This window comes from Mesoplodon bidens (genome assembly GCF_964165515.1).
Source record: "Mesoplodon bidens genome assembly, chromosome: 12".
NCBI classification, from domain to species: domain Eukaryota; kingdom Metazoa; phylum Chordata; class Mammalia; order Artiodactyla; family Ziphiidae; genus Mesoplodon; species Mesoplodon bidens.
This window is the reverse complement of record NC_138168.1, coordinates 43,873,254-43,888,643: the sequence shown is the minus strand read 5'-3', so window position 1 is coordinate 43,888,643 and position 15,390 is coordinate 43,873,254. Positions and strand designations below refer to the sequence as shown.

Here is a 15,390-nt window from a genome sequence, read left to right as displayed (position 1 = left end):
TTCTGCTTACCCCTTCCCTTAATATGACAACCAGAAAAATACTGATACCTAACCAGAAAATTATTATTAGATGCTGTAAGAATTAGTGCAGATGCTTATGTAGTAATGTATTCCTAATAGTGTTGACCACCATTCTTTCTATACACAAAACCTAACAGTCTTCATTGCACAGTTCATTTACTGAACTGACAAGCACTTAAATTCTAGAATTGTTAAGTCAGGATTTTAAGACTAGAACTAAATTATTTAATAGAGAATAGAAGAAAAAGTCATTTACTTAGAAATCCCATGCATATATTTCATCTTACATTTCATCTTACATTTCTCATAGCAGAAAGTACAACATGTATATTCATTTTTCCATAATACCTAACAAGAAGAAATGCTTATTTCTTTTAAAATACTAAGACTACTCACTAAAATCAGTACCTGAAAAACTTTCAATATTTGTTAATACTGAAAAAAAGTTCACATATGTTGCCACTTCTTAAGAATGAAGGAGACCTGACTTCCTGTTTCTGTTGTTAATCTGCATCATGTTAGAAAGAAGGAACAGGCAGGGGTTCCAGGAAGGTGTGATGACTCTGAATTCGGTTTAGAAGCTGCTGTGCCACCGGTTTAAATTCTGTTTCCCAATGGAGTTTGTGATAGTTTTTTAGGTCTTGGTCAAAACTCCCAATCAGTGCTAGTTCTTCATCTGTATCAGAAAAATTAACATCACAGCAATTTTTTAGAAACATAATCCTACCGAATAAAGTTTAATTTTTGATGGCATGAGTTAAACTCATCCTGGGTCATCTCTAATTCCAACAAGGCTTTTTTTTTATGGGAGTAGTTCTTTAACTCTTTTCTGTTCTTTACAAAAACTGCACATCTGCACATTAGAAAAGTTAATTACTTCAGTGGTTAACAGATATAAGTTAGGAAATCTTTGAGGAAAGTAGCACAGTTGAATTTGACACTGTAAACTTGACTGAAAATCAAATTGCTCATTTCAGAGCAGGCCGGACATACTTCTTTGAAAAGACAACCCCTCCCCCTGCCACCTTATGCTCTCACCAATAAAAGTGAAAAGTGGGAGACTGAGAATCCTAAGGAGTATCAGAATCCCAAGTGAGTCCATGGATAATGCAGAAAAGCACTTGTAAAAAAAAAAAAATGCAATATTACAACCTTGATTTGCTTCTTAATCCAAGGGCACTCTGAATTCTGTGAATGTCATAAGTATATCCAACCCAAGTAGGAAGACAAATGGCGACTGAGGTTTCTGCACCGACCTGCCACTGCATTTTTCTTTGTTTATATTGGACCCCATGTGAAGGACTTCAGGACAATGCACTGGCCTGCCAGTCGGAAGGTTGCTCTGCTACTTCCTAGGTCTGAGGCCTTCTTAAGTGGTAACCACTAAGTCCTAAAGTGACCACAAATATTGCTACTTGCATAATTTGCAAACTCTTTTCATAAGGCCAATTAAAATCCTACCATAAAATGCTTCATTAGTGTTTACATCAAATTTTCTACCCTGAATATTTTCAGTACACAGAGTGTACTTTGGCACTACTGCTGTTAGTGTCACCATCCAGGATAAGATAAGTCTGGAATCCCAGTCTGTACCTTCCCCTCCTCTCTTCCAGCCAAGTGGACAGCTATGCAGCTCCGAGATAAGTTCCGGGCAGACACACACACTTCAGCAAGGCTCTCCATGGAGACCCCTGTAAGCAAACCTGGCTCTCCCCACCCATGTGATAATCAGGGCCTTGAAAGAAAGAGAATACAGATGGCGTTCAATGCCTTCAAAGTCCTTCCCGTTGGGCTACTTCCAAACAAAAGGAGTCTGTGAGACTCTGAGTGCTTCTGAATTTCTAGATCTTCTTCCTGCTCATTCTTCTCCAGATTTTCTGAGCACTAAACTTTCATTAAAAATGAATTCTTGGGCTTCCCTTGTGGTGCAGTGGTTGAGAGTCCGCCTGCCGATGCAGGGGACACGGGTTCGTGCCCCGGTCTGGGAGGATCCCACATGCCGCGGAGCGGCTGGGCCCGTGAGCCATGGCCACTGAGCCTGCGCGTCCGGAGCCTGTGCTCTGCAATGGGAGGGGCCACAACAGTGAGAGGCCCGCCGCAAAAAAAAAAAAAAAAAAAGAATTCTCTTGTTTCATGCCCTTCTTTCCCAAGCAGCTTAGGGCTGAGGGCTGCCCAGGCACCCCACAGTCCTTTCCTCTGCCCAGGGCTTTTGGTTGGATTTGATGGTTTTAGCCATCAAAGGCTTAGCATATAATTAGTTAATCTACACTCAGACCTTATTAATTGTAAATTGGGTTAGGCAAGATAACAAAAGTGGCCAAATACCTATAGGTAAGATAAAAGCAGTCTCAAGTTTCAAAGTAAATACAGCAAATGCATAAAATGTGTCATATTGCACTAGGTATTAAATTTTGGAACTTGTACTGCAAAGAATAGCAGAGGCTAATCCAAGAAAAATTTAGGTCTATGATTTTCAAACTTTTTTTTTTTTTTACTGTGACCTAAGAAGCCCATATTACATGATGACTATATACACACACTTAAATATTCATATACAAATAGCAAATGTTTCACAATAGAATACTTATTTTTACTTTACTTATTTTACTTATTTATATATTACTACATGTACTATATATATATATTTTAAATAAATTTATTTATTTTTTGCTGCATTGGGTCTTTGTTGCTGTGTGTGGGCTTTCTCTAGTTGTGGTGAGCGGGGGCTACTCATTGCGGTGGCTTCTCTTGTTGTGAAAGACAGGCTCTAGGCACACGGGCTTCAGCAGTTGTAGCACGTGGGCTCAGTAGTTGTGGCTCATGGGCTCTAGAGGCAGGCTCAGTAGTTGTGGCGCATGGGCTTAGTTGCCCTCCGGCATGTGGGATCTTCCTGGACCAGGGATCAAACCCGAGTCCCCTACATTGGCAGGCGGATTCTCAACCACTGCACCACCAGGGAAGCCCCATGTACTATATTCTGATATTGTTTCTTTGCTACTTCATTTTTTAAAGATGCTGGTCACAGTGTGAAAAGTGCTGATTCAGATAACCAATTATTCTTAAGCTTTCTTTGTGCACAACATACTTCCAAATACTAGAACTTTAGGTAAGATATTAGAAAGGATTAAAGGACTCAAAACAAGTTTGTCAGTGACCATTATAACACAATCTCTATCTATTACAGTTGAAGGATCCTGCAGCATCAATAAAAGCTTCCCCTACTCACTGCACCATTTCCTAGCTTGCTGTTCAGCAGCAGGTGGCTCCTGAGGGTTCGATTATTGTTGTGACTATTATAAGGCACAGTCCTTACATGTTCCAGAAGCACCTGATGGCTCTTTGGCATGGGCTTGGTGATGTGATCCTCTAACTTGAACACTGGGTCCCCCTCTACCCCGTCATATAACCTAGGTGCTAAGTTCCACATACCACAGACGAACGTAAAATAACCTAGTGTCGTTTACGTTCACAATAACAAACTGCACACACTAATCACCATTTTCAGGCAACCCTGAGAGAAGCTCACAGTAGACTAGTGTGCCAGGGCACACCACTTAAGAACTTCAAGATAAACACATTGCTAATGAGTTTATAAGAAATGGCTGCAGTACATCAGGAAGTTTCAGACAACATTCTTTTTAAGCCACTTTCCTAAAAGACTGTTAACATGCCAACCACATTGAGGACCATTACTTTCTTTTTCCAGTTCCCCATCAAGAAAAAGTTGGTTAACTTATTACATTGCTTTATCAATTGCCCTACCATCATTTCCAAAAAGAGTGCTCACACTTCAGCGTGGGACTTTTGTGATTTAACAGCTCTTCCTGTTTTCAAAATGGCCTGTTTTTTAGCTATTTTTGTAAAAGAATTGAAATTTAAGTATACTCTCACTCATATATCGATTTCACCTGGTGCCACCCAACTGGCCAGATGCAGCTACAACCCTGTCAGAAGTAAGGGTCTGATGCCCACACTGTGGAGAGAAGAGCCAGCAAGCAGCCGGTCCTCCACAGTGTGATGACCTGGCTCCCTGATGGACTATGTTGATTTTTGTTACCCATGCCTCTATCCCCTTCCACGGCAGGGTAGGGTAAGGGTATACTATGTAATGGAACAGCAGAAAAACACAGGGGCTAGATGTTTACTTTCTGATGAAGAGCCCTGGCCTTGCTACAGTATGATCTTAAACAAGTCACCTAACCCTCCTAGACCTACCTACCTCATCTGTCACCTAGCTGATGACCTTAGAGAGATCTTACAAGGATAGAATGAACGTGCTTTTAAAAGTATACAGCACTATTAAAGATACCACTATTGGGCTTCCCTGGTGGCGCAGTGGTTAAGAGTCCGCCTGCCGATGCAGGGGATACGGGTTCGTGCCCCGGTCTGGGAGGATCCCACGTGCCGCGGAGCGGCTGGGCCCGTGAGCCATGGCCGCTGAGCCTGCGCGTCCGGAGCCTGTGCTCCGCAACGGGAGAGGCCACAACAGTGAGAGGCCCGCGTACCGCAAAAAAAAAAAAAAAAAGATACCACTATTGTCAGTTAATCCACAAGCATCAAGAACCTGCTTTGCACAAGGCAATATCCTTCCCCTAAAGTGTCTCCACTGGAGTGGGGAAAAAAGATAAAAGTTACAAAACAATAATACAGAACAAGTTACACAGCTCATGATTAATTGCTATATAAGTAGTATAGATTTCCTATGACCATGGGCTTGAAAAGCTCATGGGAAGGGCCTGCAAGGACTGGCAGCATTGGGCCAGGTAGGTAAGGGATACGGCACGAGCAAAGGTACAAGGTTAGGGAAGCACGCGAAGCCCAACCCGGCTGTAGGGAAGGCTGGGGGAGGGAAGAGGTAGGAACAGGCCCATTACAGTCGAGTGTCCGCCCGGTGTGCTGCCTCCTGCCGCGCAGCCGGCCGTGCCCACATCCCTTCAAGGTGCCACACGGCCCCACCATTTTGTTATATATCACTCACTGCCCCAGACTTAGGTGCCAAAGGAAACCACAGACAGCCTGTGGTCGAGGCAGCTGCTGCCTGAGGCACGAAAGCCCGACACCGCAGGAGAGTGACTCATGGAACCAGTCACATCTCCCCAGTGGGACACAGAAAGTCATGCCAACCACAGAGGAGGCAGAGTCCCACTCACGGAGCGCGGCCAGAAGCAGCCTCGAGGCAGCTGAAGCCGCGGCCATGCAGGAGCCTAGAGGGAACGAGGGGGAGGAAGGGCTTTTCCCGCAAGAGCTGAGACGAGCACGGCTGGGTCTCGGCAGGGTGCAGCAGATGACGCCCGCTACTGAGGGGGCCACGCGGGGTCTCTGCTTTTCCACCTGGAACAACCTTCCTGGTCCTGAGTGCCTGTCCAGCGGGCTCTGGGCAATGCGCGTGTTTCCCGGCTTCCTTCCTCCCCGACATCCTCTCCTTCCACTCCTTCGTTAACCAGGGCAGAGGTTCTCAGTGCTGCCTGAAGAGCACACTCACCTGTGGAACTGTTTAACGCCGCAGATCATCAGCCTCCCACCCAGAGCTCCTGAAATCAATTCCTGGGGATGGGGCCAGGACAAGTGGTTTTTTGTGGTGGTTTTTGTTTTTTAATTCCACAGCTGATTCCAATGTTCTGCCACAGTTGAGACCTGAACTAAGGCAGGTTGAGCACGCTTCTGCTCCCGGCAACCTGAGGAAGCTTCATGTCCACGGAGCAGACTGTGAACCTCAATGATTTAAAATCACGCTCATTTTTCCTACTCTTATGCAAAATTTTATTTACTGGGAAAAAAGCAAATTTCACATCAACCTAGCACACCCTATTCTTTCAAATAGCTTCAGGTTCCGAGTTCCTGTTTAATAACATGCTGTTACGACACTTAGCGTCTATGAAGCACTTTCACAACCGTGATTTGAGGCCTTGCTGTGTGTCAGGCTCTGTATCAGGTTCTTTGTACAGGTCTGCTCATTTATTATCCTTACAAGTCTGCAAAGTGGACATCAATCATCCCCATCTTAGACATGAGAAAATATAAGCTCAGAGAGGTTAAGCCAGCCCAAGGTTAAAAGCTTGATAAAGCGAAGCCTTAACTCAGAATTGTCTGACTACAGCCTTCTGGTCTTCCTGGAGTGTTCTTAGGATGCTTGTTTGATTTTCACGACTCCCTGCAACAGGGCAGGGATATCATGTCCCCATTTTACAGACGAAAAGACAGGTTCTGAGAGATTCTCCTATTGAGTCACCCCACCCCACCCCCTCCCCGAGAGAGGCTGGATTTGAATCCACAGCCTCTGAGTCAAACCGAGTCTTTCCACACAGCCTTGCTGATCCAGCACAGTGCCTAGGCAAGGGTAGGGACACCTCCGTTTTGGAAAAGAGATTATTTAAACACTCAAACTCATTTAATGACCCAAACCACTGCCGTTAGACCTAAGCCAGGATGAAAAAATTATCCTAAAAATAGAAAATTTTCAAGGTAAGACACTCTCATCTTTCCTTTGGTTTGCATCAGTGATTTCCCACCGTTCAATGTAGGGCGCCACTGTAATGTCACATAGTTTCACAGACCCTCCCTCACATAATTAACATAGATGCTAATCAAAACGTACGGGTTCATGAAAAGCGTGACTTAATTCAGAGTAGCTTTTAGCTGTATTTTCTCAATCACGACGTCTATATACTTTTTAAACAACAGCAATACATTTATGCCTAGATCTTCTATTTATGCAGTTTACAGAAAATGCAAACAAGGGGGAAAAGCCACAGAAGAAATCATGACATCAGGCAATGAGTTAAAAGTCCTTGCATCCCACTGTAAATAACATTCAGCCTCTTCCAGAGAGCTCCAAATTATAATAATCTTTAACATGCTCTTGTTACTTATAGAAACAAAGCCACCCAAACGCCTACCAATCTTTATCCATACAGGTCACAGAAAAAAATTTTTTCTCATTTTGATAAAACTCACAGACTCACAGTCAGGAGTCTTACCTAAAAACGACGAGAGCAGGACTAAGAGTGTGCTGGCGGCCTCATCTCCAAAACATGACGAAGCACTGGTGATATTTTCACTGAAGTTCCATAAAGTTTTGCACACCAAGCAGGCCAGCTGCCAATCAGTGGGACCAAAATCCCTTAAACAATCCACTAACCTGAGTTAATAAAAGTCAAATTGAAAAGTTATTAGGACAGGATCTCTTTAATTTTTATATTTTTAACATGATGCTTAACTTTCTGTGATATTTCATATGCATTATATATAATTCAGTGTTATTAAAATTAATTTCATATCTACAAATTTAAGCAGCTCTAAAGTAGCAATAACCTACTTCTGAATTATTTTAAACATCCAATGGAACCTAAATCCCCCCTTTAGCCCTAGCTTGGCACTTCCAAATGTTGAAATACCTCTGCCTGGAGAAATGAGGAGAGGGACCCAAGCTCCCCGGAAAACTGTGTCCTCTGAATCCTGACAGAGTCAGGACTCCATGCCTTGAACTTACTTTTTAATGCCACCTCCTTCTTTTAGGATGACACGCTTGTCTTTATCCACGGTGAGATTTAGAAGAACACCACAGGCAGAAAAGCAAATATCCTGATGCTTAGCATCCAGAAGAGCAATCATGAACTTGTGAACTGGGAGGGCAGAGAACGAATGCAGGCCAGTAAAGCTCAGGGGCCGCAGCTGTATTTCATTTCTCAAATGGCAAAGGGGAAATGGGGAGCAGCTTGCAAAACTGGAAACCCTGCTAGGGGACTCGGTCCACTCTTCCTAAGTGGACTTCACGCACTGCTCAGAAGCACCTTCCCCAACATCCACCACTTCAGAACCTGCTTCCCGCTGCCCAGGCCCCCTGTCGCGATATTGCTGTATCTGACGCAGGCATCAGCTCCCCCTCCCAAGCCGTGGTAGAGACCCCGCCCATGGAGAGGAGGGAACCACGGCCTTCCAATCACACAGGTGCCATTCATTTCATCTCTACACAGGTGCCATTCATTTCATCTCTAACTTCTGGTTGTTCTCCAGGGCCCTTATGAACCTCCAGCAGCAACTTTCTTTAAATACACAGCCCTGGGAGAGGGGAGCACAGGCTCCAGTGGAGATCTTTCTGGAAGTCTTCCAGGGTCACAGCTTGTAAGAGAAGACTCGCGCAGACCGCAGGAAACAAGCCTGTAGTGAGGCTGGACTTCCAGGGTAGGGGATGTCTCATATCAGGACAGGCTCCCAGCCTTCCCTTATTCCTAGAAATGGAACTGTTTGTCCTGTCTTCTCAACCCCCAGCGGGGGCTGGGCAAAGGGTTGGGAGAGAATGAAGAAGGTGTGTGCTCTGTTCTCCTGCTCACCTGAGAGGTGGCCACCCTGTGCTGAGCTTGGCCTACTGATGTGTCACACAGTGAGCTTGGCAAAGGCTGCATCACATGTAAGTGTGTTTTTAAGAGTCTAAAGAATATACACTAAAATGTTAACAGTTATCTCTGGGGTAGTGTTTTTTTTAATCTGTATTATCCAAAGTTTCTATCACGAACATAAATAATTCGGTATTTTTTACCGTTTTTACATGAAATATTTAAGACATACAAACAGTATGTTTAGTATACACTCTTGTGTACCTGCTACCCAGTTTAAGAAATAAAACATTACAGATTCAATTTTATATTTGGGGGCAACCATTCAAATGCAACTTTGTCTTAAATGTGGAGTTTATCATTTCCAACTACATTTATACCTTATTCCATTACCATGTGAGTATTACATAAATAATACCCAAGACTGTTTTACAGGTTTTAAAACTATATTAATGGCATTATTTCATATATGTCCTCTGATTACTAGCCTTTTTGCTCCTATATTACACGTTTGAGGTTGACACATGGTGATACATGAACTTCTAAATCATTTATTTTCACTGCTATAGAAGCTTGGTTGCATGAATATAATGTAATGTACTTATCCTCTTACCTGCTGATGGACATTTAGGTTATTTCCATTTTTCACTATTACAAGCAGTACTATAATAGACATTCCAGTATATGATGGAAAATGTCTTTTGAGTCCATTCCCATGGACAGAAATGATGTGTACAGATTACTTGTTTCCCTTAAACACACACACAAGCACACATACACAGGCACACATGTGCCATCTCAAAACTCAGAAGACCACTTATTAAGGAGAGGGAAACGCTAAGAACACAGCCTAGGTCCGTCTTGGCATCCTGGGCTGAGAGCCTTACGGATGTACGGAACAGAATGTGAGGCACCACTTGTCCCAAAGCAGAAACAAGTATCACGTTGACATGACCCAAGCTGCAAAACCGCTCAGCTGTTTATTGGCAAGACATGCCTGTTTATGAATTTGAGTGTCATTAACTCACCATTTTTCTGCACAATGAAATCACAGATGTCATGGTCCTGGGAGAGATTTCCAAAAACGCGCACAGCCTCCAGGATTCCATCCATGTTGTGGCTCACAAGGAGCTTTAAGAGCACTGGGTTTTGTGACCAGAGAAATAAAATTAGTGAACTTAAGTTTCAAGTTAAAGGCTATTAGAAACCAATATCATGCTAAATACTGATAATTTTAACATTAAAAATGATAATAAAATTCCAACTGTAGGGGACTTTAGCCAGAACTAAGAAACTAATGTGTCCCCATATTCAACTTTCTTAGAATTAAATCAGGCTCTTAGATAGCAGTACCAGAAATCAGAAAATATAAATGCCTCCAGTTTTGTGTTTAGTTAGTAAAGTCAAAACCTTAAATGAACATGCATCTACCCAAACCCGACTCTGAACCTTACATTCAGCAATATATAGCTTTTTGTCTTGAATTATGGAATTCTTCACTTGGTAGTAAGATAAGTTGTTGATCGCTGCCGTAGTGTTGATCACCAGCTCCTCACAATCATCAATGGACTTAGATTCTGAAATAAAGTGAGGACAAGGGTGTCAAAGACTCACTGCAGGGCAGAAACCACAACATCCTCACTGCAACGCCAGCAGTGGCAGGGACAAGCCATTGTCCCAGGCAAGGGCTGTATGAGGGCAGTGTTTGCCCTTGCTGTTTGCTGCTTTATTTCCCATGACTCTTCCTGCAGGGAAATGCGCCAAAGGCAGGGGACCACTCTGGGCCAGGGTTTGGAACACTCTAAGCTCAGTCCCTCCAGCCAAGGGTCTGGAAAAGTTGGGCTGATCTAGTTCCTGTGTACAAAGGTGCCAACACCAGTGAGCAGAGCTTGTTTGCCCTGACCCAGAGGTCCCCTGGGCCCCCCACCCTGGAAGTCTGTTCCCCAGACCTGCCCCCCTCCCAAAAGAATGGCCCTCAGGTCATAATCCATCTGTAACTCCTATCAACGCTGCCTTCGAAACACGCAGTCTGATCGCCTCTCAGCTCCTCTGCTACCACCTAGTCCACCTTTCACCTCCTCACTGGCTTCTCTTCTTCTGCCTTTGCCTCTCTGAGCCTGTCCTCGACGTGGTGGTCCTTTAAAATTCACTCAGGTATCACCACTCATCTCATCCGGCCCACAGGCCTGCCCCAGCTGCCCCAGTCCTGACCTCCCTGGCCTCATTTGCTGCTCCAGCCCCCAGCTCCCCCCATCCCCATGCCCACCTCACCAGTCTTCTTGCTCTTTTTGAGCATGTCAGCCTGATCCTGCCCAAGAACCTCTGCACTGCTAGTCCCCCTGTCTGGAATGTTCCTTCCTCCAGTCATCCTGGCTCACTCCTCATGTCCTTTGGGCTGCTGCTTAGCTGTCACCTTACTGGACATACTTTCCTCAGCCACCCTATATAAAATAGCACTGTTACTCCCTTTCCCCTCCCCCTCTTCTCTGTAACACGTGACCACCTGACTTGTTATGTGTTTAATGTCTGTCTTCCAGCTCTAAGGTGTAAGCTCCACAAGACTAGGGACTTGTTTTATTCATCACTGCATTCCCAGCATCTAGAACAGTGTCTGCACAGAGCGGTGCTCAATAGATAACTAATAAGAACCTACTGTACAGCACAGGGAACTCTACTCAATACTCCGTAATGACCTACATGGGAAAGGAATCTAAAAAAAAAGGGGATGTGTGCATATATATAAACACAATATTGTAAATTAACTATACTCCAATAAAAATTTAAAAAAAGAAAAGAAATCATTCCCTCTGGAATTCCCCCTGGAAATATCGACTAACAAAACAGAAAACTGTAGCATTTCAGTGTCTTGGGGTGGATCAGAATAAAGCCTAGATGATAAATTTTTGAAGCAAAATAATAATAATAATAAACTTCATTGTTGTAAAAAATAAATAAATAAGTGGTTGCTGAATGCAAGAATGAATGAAGGAATGAACCCTTTAGCTTAGCACATAAGACCCTTAGTTATTTTGTCCCTGCCTTCCACTCAGCCTCCAGACTCATCTTCCTGGTGACTGAGACCACAGTTCAGAGAAGGGGAGATGCAGGGATGCCAGTCAGGAGCCTCCTGTGGTGTTCCAGACGGCAAATAACAAAGCTGAGGCTGGGGTGACGGTGGAGATGGAACAGGCAGGCCAGGCTGGAAAACTATTTAGGGAGGAAAACGGACAGTGTGTGGTGAAGACTAGATCGGGGCATGAGGGAGAGGAATCACTCCGGATGAGCTCTGGGTTTCTGGATTACATAATGGGCTCTCTATTACATAAGTGCCAGGTGGAGGAAAGGTCATGAGTTAGACATCTTGAGGTGCTTCTCAAGTACCCACAGTTGATGAGATTAGGTAAGGCAGTTGGATATACGGGTCTGGGAGTCAGAGGAAAACGCCAGGAGTCTGGTTATACTAAACTAGCTACAGCAGCCTCTGCCTCTCACATCTGACCCTGCACGTGCCCCTCCACTTCACCCCCACCCCGCCCCCGGCCCTGCCCCGTGCCTGGAGTACATTCACTCCCCTCTCCACCCAGTCATCGGTCACCGCCTGACTGGGAAGCCCTTCCCCAGCCTGGGAGGGAATAACCTCAGTGCCCATGCATGTCTTGGGCCCTGATTTACCCACTGGGTTTTATTGGTTAAGAAGTGCCTTGTACCTCTTTTTTTAAAAAATTGAAGTATAGCTGATAAACAATATTACCTCAGGTATAGAACACAGTGATTCAATATTTTTACAAAGTATACTCCATTTAAAATTATTATAAAATATTGGCTATATTCCCTGTGCTGTACGATATATCCTCGTTGCTTATCTATTTTATACAAGTAGCTTGTACCTCAATCCCCTCCCCCATCTTGCCCCTCCCCCTTGCCTCTGCCTACTGGTAACAACTAGTCAGTTCTCCATCTCTATGAGTCTATTTCTGTTTTGCTGTCTTCATTTGTTTGTTTTCTTTTTTTGGATTCCACATATAAGTGAAATCATTACAGTATGTCTTTCTCTGTCTGACTTATTTCACTTAGTATAATACCCTCTAGGTCCCTCTGTGTTGCTGTGAATGGCAAAATTTCATTCTTTTCCATGAGTAAGGAAGTGCCTTTTATCTCTTGTATGAAACCAAAGTTCCTCAAGGATAAGAGGGAGGCTGTGAGCTGAGCAGGAGGACTGTGCTAGCTCTTACATTCTCTGATTTAATTCTCTCTCCTTTTGGCCTTCTTTTCATTAAAGAGAATGACCTTTTTACAGTTTACTCGATTCAAAGGGAAATTCAGACATTTGTTACGCTACAGAAAACACATACTGGCCCTTCAGCCAGTGGTTCCTCCACCCACAGCAGCCAGCATGGGTGCAGTACCTGGTAGACACTCAATGAATACCTGGAGAAAGAAAGAATAAATGAGGCCCTAATTGCCTGGTTTGTTAGTTTAAATACATGGGAAGGGAATAAAGAACAGAATTATCTTGGACTTCAGTATGGATTCTACAGCAAGGAAATATCCTAGTGGCCTCAGGCTTCTAGGAGATCTGTGAAAAGATCCCAGGTGTTTTTGAGGGAGGCAAGGTAAAAGTAGGGACATAGGACCCCCAAAAGTATCCTCGCTTGCTTCGCTGGGACTCTGGAGCTGGAATCCTGATCTACCTGCTGGCTGTGTGACCTTGTTCAAGTCATTTAACCTCCTTGGGCCTCAGTTTCCTTGTCTGCAAAGTGGGATAATAACTGCACCTACATTACAGATTTGTTACAAAGTTTAAATGCATTAATATTTGTAAAGGGCTTATAAAAGTGCGTGGCACACTGTGGGTGCTAAATAAACATCTGTTAATGAACAGGAGGGCTATCCAGAATGATGGCTCATGGGGAATGGCTTGAGTGAATGTCTAAAACTTAGCAAAGAGGAAGTCTCATCCCTGGTTCCCTCCATCCCTGGACTGATGGCCAAAGATCTTGGGCAGTGTCTAGGGATGTGTTTTTTTCTCTTGCCTTGGTAGGAGAATTTATTAGTTTGCCCAGAAAAAGGAATGTAGCTCTCATGTGTCACCACCCCCCTGTAGGACCTCACGTTTGGGAGCAGGGATAATGTCTGTCATCTGGGGCAAGAGGAGAGACATTCACAGCTACTAGGCATCTATCATGAACAGCACCAAGCACTTTCCATGCATGTAACCCCACAGAAGTTATTTATTAATAACGCTTTAAATGCACTTACATTTAAACCCACAATAATTAATACTCTAAAGGTGCACCTGCCTCAGTCAGCTCAGGCTGCCATAACAGAATGCCCTAAACTGAGTGGCTTAAACAACAGGAAATCATTTAACAGCTCTGGAGGCGAGAAGTCCAAGATCAGGGAGCCCGTATGGCTGGGCTCTGGTGAGGGCTCCTCCTGGCTTGCAGATGGCTGCTTTCTCTCTGTGTCCTCATCTAAAGCTAATTATTTCCCAAATGCTCCATCTCCAAATACCATCACACTGGGGGTTAGCGCTTCAACACATGAATTTGAGGGACACAGTTTAGTCCACAGCAGCCTCCTAATATCCCATTTTCTCCTCCCAGATGAGAACATTGAGGCTTAGAGAAGTTAAATACCTTGCCTGATTTCACAGAGCAGACATGTGAATCCAGGTCTGCCTGACTCCACCATCCTGCTCTTTGCACAGCATCTTGCTGAGTGCCTATTAGAGTCAGTTGGGGCAATAATTTGCCTCCAAAGAGCATGAGACACCCACACAGCCCTCTGTAGCTGACTCATGAATATAAGAGAATCTGGAATTTGGAGATTCCACTAAGGCAGCAAATCGCTGCATCTGGGCGCTTGCCGAGAAGGCTGGTCCTCACTAGAAATATTTTTGATTTTAAAAGACCCTCTGCAATGAGACTGGCCTCTGGAAGGGAGTCCTGGGGTACAAGCAACTCCTCTGTGAGGGGAGTAGGGCTGGGGAGACGGGGAGAACAAGGTCCCAAAGGATGCCTTTCCCACATGCCTGGGGGGAGGGTGCAGTGCAGCAAAGGTGTCAGGCTGGGAGGAGTGAGGACTAAGTGAGCACTGGGGACTAACAGGGCAACAGCTGCCTTGCCCTCAGGCAAATGAGCAAGTCAGAGTCAAGCCGGCCCCGGCCTGCTTTCCAAAGCCACTACCAGGCTGGCTAAGGGAGGCAGGCGCTCTGAAGACCAGCTCCCTCTACCAGGATCTGATGGCCCTTCACTGATGCAGAGACTCCAGGTAGGAACCAGCAGAGACCAGTTTAGGGGGTCCTCGTAGGGCTCAGGACATTCACCCCTGCAGCTGAACTGCCAAGGGGAGGGTGAAGGCATATGATCCTCTGTCGAGGTGAGTTCACCCCACTAGAGCTTTTCGTGGGAGGTCAAATCATTCAGGAGATAAAACAGACAAGGGATCCCACTGCCTCTGCCCAAACAGCTGCCCAGCATGGCAGGCTAGAGAGAAGGGTTTCTTCACTCAGGCTTAACCTCAGATGGCACTGAGCTCTAACATGCAGAGACTGAAGCATTCTCAAGTGAGACCTTCCACCACCCACATCCGGACCAGCCAAGGAGCTTTAAAAAAAAGCAGACTCCTGGGCTCCACACCTCACTTGATCAGTCACTACTTCTGAGGGTAGGGTGAAGAATCTGTGTCTTCCATAAGCTCCCTGCATGATTCTATGCACAAAGAAGTTTGCGAAGTACCAGATTTGAGTTTCACTGATCGCTTTTGAGCAAAAGCAAGAAAGCAGGCTATTCCCGAGTGACAGTAACCTCAAGAGGGTGCACTGGAGAGACCTCCCATGGGAATCCCCCAGTGACCAAGACAGAGCAACTACCCTCCCAGAGGACTTGGTGATGGAGGAACGCAGGGGACAGGCCCTAGCCTCCTAAGGACTCTAGCCAGGCCCCCCTGGTTAACCCTTTCAGCTCTGGCCAAATCTGCTTCTCAGCCTTTCTTCTGCCTCCAAAGCCTCAGTTTCCTAGAAGTCAAACACAAA

General features: G+C 44.9%; 1 protein-coding gene across 1 annotated transcript in view; it reads right to left on the bottom strand.

Annotated features, from left to right (window-relative positions):
• Positions 1–315: 315 nt before the first annotated feature.
• Positions 316–15,390, bottom strand: part of ARMC2 (armadillo repeat containing 2) — a 104,336-nt gene continuing 89,261 nt past the window's right edge. The window contains exons 14-18 of the mRNA XM_081250532.1: positions 9,809–9,931; positions 9,383–9,496; positions 7,511–7,643; positions 6,999–7,159; positions 316–697 (exon numbers count right to left, since the gene is read on the bottom strand). Coding sequence (XP_081106658.1) covers positions 540–697; positions 6,999–7,159; positions 7,511–7,643; positions 9,383–9,496; positions 9,809–9,931 — 689 coding nt within the window. The 3' untranslated portion in view covers positions 316–539. The remainder of the gene's footprint in view (positions 698–6,998; positions 7,160–7,510; positions 7,644–9,382; positions 9,497–9,808; positions 9,932–15,390) is intronic.